The 9,379-nt window shown below is 48.0% G+C and overlaps 1 protein-coding gene across 4 annotated transcripts in view; it reads left to right on the forward strand.

Moving 5' to 3' along the window:
- The window catches only part of Gfra1 (GDNF family receptor alpha 1), a 213,560-nt gene extending 205,900 nt beyond the window's left edge, over positions 1–7,660 (forward strand). For all 4 annotated transcript variants that reach the window (XM_050149482.1, XM_050149507.1, XM_050149498.1 and 1 more), the window contains one exon: positions 821–7,660. In XM_050149482.1, the coding sequence (XP_050005439.1) occupies positions 821–976 (156 nt within the window). In that variant the 3' untranslated portion in view covers positions 977–7,660. The remainder of the gene's footprint in view (positions 1–820) is intronic.
- Positions 7,661–9,379: the final 1,719 nt, after the last annotated feature.

Consider the following 9,379-nt stretch of genomic DNA (forward strand, 5'->3'; position numbering starts at 1 on the left):
TTGTGATCTTCACCAGAAAGCCAGCCTTAACACTAAATCCACTGTTCCGTGCTGAGCGATGCCTGAGGTCAGTGACCAGGAATCGTTGTGTCTGCTGGCTCAAGAATCCTGACCTGCAGCTACTCTGGACCCTCTACCCTTGACAAAGAGATAGCTAGGTGTATTGTGTGCCCTCTTTCTCTGCTGTGAGGGGATGTAGCGTCACGGCCCTGAGCATCTGTGATGGTACAGTGGAGGTGTACACCATAGAGAAAGAGATAGCTGTGCTGGCCAGACAGAACAATGCTGTTCTGATGTAAGCTCCCGCACTGAGGAACTAGACAAGATTTTGGCCCTGTGGAACTCCTCTTGTGGGGTTAGTTAGGGATTTAGGTTGTCTCTGGCATTCATAATGAACGTCTGTCTCTCCATTAGTCACACATTCCCAGATGGTTCTTCCTGCCTTCCTTACCCCCTGGAGAGAGTCAGCAAGAAGCCCCCTTCCCAATGAGGAGGCCACAGCTGTTAGGTGGTCTAGAAAGAGAAAGGTAGCGATCCCCTCCCCCACTAGACATTTTCCATCAAAAAGGATGTGGGAAGGAGTGAGCAGAAAGCATCAGCTCCCACTTGATCCAAAAACCCCATATCTTACCTAAGTTCATGGTCCCATCTCCTAAAACTAAAAGTTAGCCCCTTGGATCTCAGTGGTTAAATCGCAGGGCAGCTTTTTGTGAGAGTCTGCGGTTAGGGAGCGGAAAGTGGGATAGAGTGCATGGGTGAAATACAACATGAGGGAGTGGGTCCATGTCGCGGATGATAACGAAAACTTTCTTTCTTACAGCCTGATTACGAAACGGATGGTCTCGCTGGTGCCTCCAGCCGCATAAACAAAAATTCTATGTCTGCTGCTCCCAGTTGCAGTCTGAGCTCACTGCCGGCTCTGGTGGTCACCACTGTAGCCACCCTGTTATCTGTAGCCTTGGCAGAAACATTGTAGCTGCGTTCAGAAAAGATGGAAAGACAAGGGAGAGAAAAGAACAAACAAAACCAAGCCACCAGTTTCCTGTCCTCTTGTATATCTGAAAATCCAGTTTTAAAAGCTCTGCTGAGAAACCGTTTCATCCAACTGGAACTCTTTTGTTGTTTTTAAGGAAGCTTCTCGTGACCCCCAGGGGCTTCTGTGGAAGAACCACTACAGGGCTGACGCCAGCCAGACTCAGAAGGCTCCGCGGCATGGTGTGGGTTAAGGGGACCATTTGTAAACTGAATGTAAAGCAATCTTGAGGCTGTGTTTTTGATGGTGATGGTTATGGTGGTGAGGATGATGGTGGTGATGATGGTGGTGATAGTTTTAACAGCTTAAAGTCTGTTCTCTCTACTGGCTAGAACAGGAGATGCTATTGACAAACATTCTTCCCTGTCTTATTTAATAGCTTTGAACTGTATTAACATGACTGCGCCCTGATAATGATGACAAATGAAGGTTGGCCTCACGAGTGGACTTTTTGGACTCCTTCCTGTACTAAAAATGTCCACCTCTCTATGTACATTCTGTACACAGTGTTTATGTACCTACCGACAATTACCTACCGACAATTCTGTGACCCTCAACAAAACAAAAAACCCGGTCACATCCAAATGGAGAACCTGTCATTCAACCCAGTAGAGGAGAGGCGGCCGCAGGCCTCACACAGTGCCGGGATTGCTGACTGACCCTCTCCTGAGCCTTGCCTGAGTGAGAAGCCCTCTAACAGGAGCCGGCTACGGCTGAAGTGCAACTCTTAATGCTTTTTACACCTACGACGTCACACGTAGAAAAGGTGTTGCTTTATTATTCAGTGATTCCAACTATTGGCTTTCTACGTTTTAAAAGTAACGATACGTCCTTGTTTTTTACTGATGGTTTAATACAGACACATGCAGCGTGTTTTCCTCTCACGGTTAGTGCCGGCCCCAATATTAACTTCACTGGTAACAGCTCCCGGAGCAGACCCCCAGGAGCCCCCATGCTTTAGCTGAGACTGCATCACATTACTGTGGACAGGCAGGAGAAAACAGCAGCCAGCTCCTGTCTATCCAGCTGGAAAAGCAAGGCTGCGGACACGGAAGGGACATGGCCACCGTTTAGAGCAGTTGGTTTTAGAGTCACCAGGCATCTGCTCTATCTACCCCTATGACCTTTATCACAGACTGTGCCCCTGCAGAAAGGAATGGTGGTTTGTGGATCTTGAGGGCTAACATGGGGTCTGGAAAGGTGAATTGGTTGTCAAAAACACACAGAGCAGGATCGGACTGTCTTGATGGGACATGTGGCTTACACAGCCACACACCTCCTCCTGAGTCCTCTTCCTCGCCTGAGCAGACCCTTGGGTGTGTATCTAAGCCCTGCTTTAGATGGTCAGGTCCAGAATCTTCAGCTGATTGCTTACTGGCAACTGTCTTTTCCTCAAAAGTGAATAAAGGAAAGAAATTCTTCCTCCATGGAGCCCTGGGAGTGTGATCTTGCTTCCCACCCTCAGAGAGACAGAGGCGGGAGCCCTGGGGCACACATACCTGCCCCTGCTCTCTGAGATTGGCCTTGGGTGATAACAGTTCACCTGGGAGAGGGGGAAGAAGTCTGTGAAAGTCAAGAGATGAACCTGGTTTTCAGCTCTTTTGGTGTCTGGGTACATTTATATCCAAATGCTAATGAATACCAGTGTAAAATACTCAGTAGCAGCATTTTTTTATGTCGAAATGTTTCATGGGAAATGCTTCCAGCATCCACGTTTGCCTGATGAGTGGGAAGTTCCATGAAGACTCATAACGTACAGCGAATAAACACCTTGAGTGTCTCAAAGCCGTTAGGATGCCAGTCATGTGGGAGCGTATCTCTTACAGAGCATATTTGGTTTTAATTAAGGTATCTCCATGTATCTACACTGGACTAATCGCGTGTGGGTCTGACTGGGTGGGATCCACCTTAGGAAGCTATCGATTAGCCCTGCAGTCTGCTGCAGCCCTAATTAGCTTCAGAGGACCACAGAGGAAACAGGAGTCCTATGCTAACAAGGGCAGCCTTCAACCAAGAACTCATAGTTATGCAACATGCAAATCAAACTTGGAAAAGCTCTTGCCAACAAAAATCTGGTTTTCTTTCAGAAATGAAAACATAGGAGTGCTACCAAATCCTCAGTTTGAAAGCAAGTAGCTGAGGAGATAAACAGTGGGTGGGGCCTCGTTTAGGGACCTCGCAGTGGGGAGACTTAGAAAACCAGCTCAAGTTAGCCAGCTTGTCATGGCGATCTCGACTTGACTGTGAAGTTGACAGATTTGTCTGGAGAGTGGAGCAGGAAACGCGGCAGTCTTCTCACCTGACCCTCCTAGAGCCCTGATGAGCAGTTTGCCACTTTGTAACCCTCTGCTCTCCCTTCTTCCAGACTCAGGTTTGGTCTGCTGGGCTTGATTCCTTGCAGAAAGTTCCTCACGGAAGGAAGTTGACTTTGCTAGCATAGCAGACAGGTGTGTCCAGAGTGATTCAGAACCTAGCCTGCCCTACTTCTTCAGAGAAAGAAGGCGACAGAGCCTCACTGAGTAGAAGCACAGTCGTTCAGCCCGACCTTGAATGTCCTAGAGCAGATAGCCTTTGTGAGTTTGTCAGAGAGCACAGGAGAGGAGATGCGCGCAGCAGGGAGGGGATTCGGCATGGAACGCCGCCTTTTTCCACATCTGATTTTTTTTAAACCTCTAATAGAAAAAAAGTAGACAATGCACATTGCGAAGGGTTATTTTTCATCGAGTAAAGCGAATTGTATCTAGGTGTGATTGGAAGGTAGTTTCTATTTTGTTTGGAAGGCAATTCCATGTCTTGTAGTTAAGCAGAAATGTCTAAAGTTACAGCTTTAAGTTCATCCCAATACAGCACAGGAACTCTCCAGAGTCCTCAGTTTAATCCTTGTCTGTAAGTCAGACATTCCCAAACATCCCATCTGCTGAGTCAGAGACAAGAGAGGGTGAAAGTGTGTTTGAATCAATGTTTAGTTAGGAGAAGAGACATAAAAGCAGTGGGGTTTATATAATTAGCAGTTATTTTCTTAGATTCCAACATAAACGTACTTCAGTTATTACTTACAAAATAGTGGACTCAGAGGAGCTATCGTTGGGAAATGTGTTTTTATTCACATAGCCAGACATGCACGACTTTCCTGATCCATGTGGACCAGAGGAAGGTTGCTTAAGTAAGCTCTTGTTCTGCCTTTTGAATGCCGCTCTGGTCTCCGTGAGTCACCTCCCTGCAGTCTCTGCTGGTGTTGCTTGTGCTCTTTGCCTGAGCGAATGAGACCATGGGAGACTTATCTTTGTAAGAAAAACCGCGGCAACAGATGGCAGTGAATTACCATGGCCTGGGCACTGTGGCACCAGGTGGCCCATCTTCCCTGAGCCAACAGGGGTTGGAGAGATGAAGTGAAATCAAGGTGCAACAAGCTGCCAAGACAGCCAGTGGGCTGTTGACTTTGCTGATGCCCCTCTCTGGGGCTGTGTTCTTCTGATAATACAGCGGTGTCCTGAGAGAGTCGGGAGGTCTTTGGAAAGGAAGGCATACAAGATGGTGACGAGGGAGGACTTTGCTTTTAGAAACCCTCGAGTCTAGGCATGTGGCTGGGTAACCCTAAGAGCTGTGTTTCTCACCCTGAGCAAGGAATCTCATGTCTTTATCTGACATGATGCAGCTTGACTTTGATGCAGCTTTTCTTACTGGGCAGGTTTAAGTCTTTTCTAGAATTCTTCACGAAGAACCGTTACTTAGGAATGATAGTCTGGCTGCAGAGGCCTTACTCCCATGGGCTCCTCCTGTGCCTCTGTATGCACTCTGTAGGATGTGCATTTCCCAGGGAGAGAGATGTCTTACACTGTGGTTGGTTTGGTCACGGTCCTGTTGATTGGTGACGCCGCTGCATTTCCCTTTTCTTTTATTGCCTGAGTCTCTTCTAACGTAATCTTCACCCCAGTCACTCTGAATTCAATGCTGCCAATGTCCAGCCACGTCCCATCAGATGCTCATCTTGTGGAAGGAAGCCTGTCTGGAGCCAGGTGATGAAGCATCAAATCAGGAATGCCAGCCCCTCCCCCTCTCTTGAGAGCCCTCTTCACTTGTGGTACCCTGCCCCCAAGCCCTCATGGGAATCCCTTTGCTATCTGGGGGGCTCCCTGATAGTCCCAGAGGCTCTCAGAGTGACTCTTCATCTGAATGTGCCACCTGCATTTCTGATGAGTTCTGAGCCCCAGCCCAGAGGGTTGGGGAAGGCTCACAAACCCAATTGCAGTAAGCTGCCTGCAGACTGCTCCAGCCTGCTGCTAGTCATCAAGGCCTCCGAGGCCCTGAAGGTCTGTCTCCAAGCTCATTTGACCAACGCAGCTGTGACTTCGGCTGTCTGCCGCTGGCAGGTGCCAGTATCAACATCTTGTCCCACTGCCATGAGGAGGATTTCATTTCCACTGCAGGGCAGCTGCCAAGCCCAGCACCAGCACCAACAGAAAGAATTCTCTGGGTTTTCTCTCTTTAACACACTCTGAAACCTTCTTATTAGTCTCCACTTTGATCTTATAGGGGATGCCAGGAGACATAACACTGCTCCCGGCTTAATGCCCTCCCTCATAGGTCCAGCCTATAACAAGTACTTTTAAAATGCTGGTTGCCTGAAAATCATGGGACACCAAAGGGCTTCATTCTGCCCCATGGCAGCAAGAACTGTCCAGGCACATAGCTGTGCTGACCTTGACTGGCACTTAGCAGTGGACTGGGATGCTCCTGGGTCTAGGAAGATGCTCAGCTCACCGTGTTTCCTGCCAAGAACTGAGACTTGAGCAGTCGTCCTTAGAGGAAGTGGGCATGACCAACTAATCCCAGCAGATCTACATCTGCCCGGCCAATGAGCCTGTGGAGATTTTCATCTCCATTAAACAATGGTGCCAGACCCTTCCAGCCACCGCAGGGGGATAGCCTTTCCATACCCCATCCCAGGAAGGAAGGGCCAACATTTATCCACTTAGCACACATGGTAGGCAGGTTCTGACGCTGGCTGGACCACCCTTTGGCACAGCAGCTTCCCCACAAAGAACTGGGACATCTTAGGTTCCTTGGCGTTCCCAGGGGGAACACCTATTCCTGTTTACCTGCTGATTGGTGCAATGCTTTGGGCACTCTATAATAGGTAGGCTATGGTTCTTGTGTCTCAGTTTCTATCTGGACAGACCAAAGCAGCTGCTGTGAGGGGGGGAGGCAGACAGTGTCCCTGAAAGAACCCAGGCCTCAGATGGCCAGGAGCATAGCATCAACGGGGATGTCATATTGGTCGAGAGCTTGTCACAAGCACGACAGTGGGGGACACGGGAGTGGCTTTGAGGATAGCAAAAAACAGGACTCGTTTTGAAATAGTTTTAGCGTACAAAACAATGGGTTTCATGATTCTGTTTTCATACACATATATCATCATATTCTTCGTATGCCTCCTCTCTCTCTTGTCTCCCCATCTCACTGATTCTCTTCGTCTGGCTGTGTTTAAATAGCTAAACTCTAAATATCTGCAGGGAACCTTGATGCCCATGGAACACAACATAGATCCCACAGTTCAAGTGAATTGACATGAAGAACTGGAAAATCTAGTGGTCGCTCTGGTACAGGAAACTCAGGTTTGGTTTTGTTTCATAGTAAAGAGTGGTCATCAGAGGGCAGAGAAGACATTAACTATGCCTTCTAACACACTGGACTGTAAGATACCGTCGGCTCAGACACGACCCACCTCCTCCTCTTCACTCAGGCGGGGCTGCACGGTCCAGCAGCAGCATCTTGGTGTGAAAAGTGTGCTTGATCTGAGTCTGGGTTGTTACTGTTCGTCTGCGACTGAAGGTGTTTCTGGAGGAAAAGAAAAAGAGCAAACAAGCTGTAAAAGCAGTCAAGCTCAGCTGCTGTGCTTTTCTGGATTCAGAGAGAGCTGATGTCCTCAGAGATTTGAAAGATGGCTTCAGAAACCCCAAATCCAGAGCCTTGCAGCCTCCCTAATTATCTGGCTTTGCTCTCTCCTCTCTCACCCAGGGGACAAGGGAAAGCTGCCCATCACACAGCTCGCTTGAGAGAGTTTCCTGTCTTGTGCACATTATCCCTTCATATTGAAATTATTTTCCCTGTTTAATCCAGCTCCTGCTGAGAAGCTGTGTGGGATTTAGGATGCAGGATTTTGTCTTGTACTTTCCAATGGGGTTGCATCTTTTACTCCTAACCGGAGGATATGTTTCAGCTGCTGCTGATCTGGTCCGGGCAGGTTAGTTTTAAGTAGAGAGGACGCCAGTTTCTGATGAGGTATTTTCAGAATTCTGACCCGAACAAGGGCCCAGATTCCTCCTCAGAGCCAGGATGAGAAGAAGAGCAGGTTTGGTTAGGAGGTCTCAGGTTAGGAGAGGCCACCTTGTGTTCACAGTGTTTCCCACACACCCAGGAAGGGGAAATTGCCTCGCTGGGCGGCAGATCTGCTGAGGACAGGGGTTCCTCTCCCAGGTTGCCCTGCATCTTCACTCAGCCCCTTGGATCATGCTTCTAGCCAACAGAAGACCACCGACGTGTAGAAGGACAGTTTTCCGTTTGAACTATGGCAGAGGTTCGATGATGTTTGAATTTTCTGTCTGCCTCCTGCTCAAACCCTACAGAGTGTATGTAGTCCCTTTGGCCCTCCCCACCCCCAGAATATCCCAATAAACGTTCTTTTCTTTTATAAAAAAAAATGGCTTGTATTATTTTTTTGTCTTGGTGGCCAAGTCCCTGACAGAAGCAATTGAAAGGGGAAAAGGTTTATCTCAGCCCACAGTTTGAGGGAACAGTCCTCACAGAGGAGAACATGGTGAGAGACTATAATTCCTCATTTCCCGATAGGCCAGAAAACTCAGGCTGGAAGTGGGGCCAGACTATAGCCCTCAAGGTCCACCTTCCTGCAGCAGCCTATGTCCTTCAGGAAAATCCTGCCTCATAAAAGTTCGAGAACCTTCTGAAATAGTGTGACCAACTGGGGGCTCCATTTTCAAAGACTTGAACCTATGAGGAACATGTTACGTTCAAACCATAACATGGGTGCTTTGATGTCTTTTGTTTATACCTTAATTTTTTTAAAAAAAATGATGTTAAGAAAGATGCTTTTTGAAACAGGGTCTCACTGTGTAGCCCTGGCTGGCCTGGAACTCGCTATGTAGACCAGGCTGTCCTCGACTCAGATCTGCCTGCCTCTGCCTCTCCAATGCTGGCATTGGTGATGTGCAATAGCACACCCAGGAGAATGTTGAAAATTTACAGAGCTCTCCAAGACAGAGATGCTAGTGTTTGGGCTGACGGATCATAAAGGATGCAATATACTTGACACGAAGCCTTGTGTCCTCACTTCCCAACCTGGGCACTACTGGCTTGTGTAAGAAGATAGGCGAGTGAAAGTAGGTCAGGTCCTCGGCATTGTCAGTATTTGGTAGCATAAGTAGCGCAAATAATGAAAACCCAGAGCTGAAGATACTGGGGCTCAACCTAAAAACCAGAAAGGAAAAGCAGCCGGTTACTAGAGAGGTCTTCCCTCTACCGAGGCTGTGTAACTGCAGGCTAAGCAGACAAAACAGACTAAGCCTCTCTCTGCTCCTCTTTACCGTCTCCTTAGTACTACAGTTAAAGGCACGACTCCCTGGTACTGAGATTAAAGGTGTGAGCCACCACCACCTGGATGTGTTTCAGCACTGATCTTGTGTAGCCCAGGCTGGCCTTGAACTCACAGAGATCCATAGGCCTCTGTCTCCCAAATCCTGGGATTAGAGGTGTGTGCCACCACTGCCTGACCTCTAGTGGCTTAGATTTGCCCTTCTGATCTTTAGGCAAATTTTATTTATTAAAATGTAAATAAAATCTCATTCTATCCCTGGGCAAGCCCAGCCTTCAAATGGTTTCTCAGCATTGCCAGATGCTCAGTTGGATGGGCCAGTGTCACCCCTAGCTGATGCTCTGAAGGCGTAAGTCACGAACCAGGCCACACCAGTTTGGAGTTATGATTAATAGGGTGTTATTTATTTAAAGGGGAAAACTTACAGATCACCATCCCAGACAACAGCCATCTGCACAACCAGGAAGGGAGTCTAGTCTCCGGCGGAGCAGTAAGAGAAGAGAGCGAGCAGGGGAAATAGCTGCTTTTTTAAAGGGAGTGAGACCACGCCCCAATGGGCTGGTATCACAGCAGCTATTGGTTGGAGGGGCGGAAAGACCTCCCGCAACACCTCCCCCTTTTATTTAAGTAAGAGAGTTCTAAACCTACTATGAAATTATATACAATAAGTACAAATATCCTATTCTAACTAGCTTAGGTCTTGTATAATAAATAACTTGGCCAAGTCGTGAGAAAAA

Source organism: Alexandromys fortis, unplaced genomic scaffold (genome assembly GCF_014885135.2).
Source record: "Alexandromys fortis isolate MF-2015 unplaced genomic scaffold, M_Fortis_MF-2015_v1.1 scaffold_16, whole genome shotgun sequence".
Taxonomy (NCBI): Eukaryota; Metazoa; Chordata; class Mammalia; order Rodentia; family Cricetidae; genus Alexandromys; species Alexandromys fortis.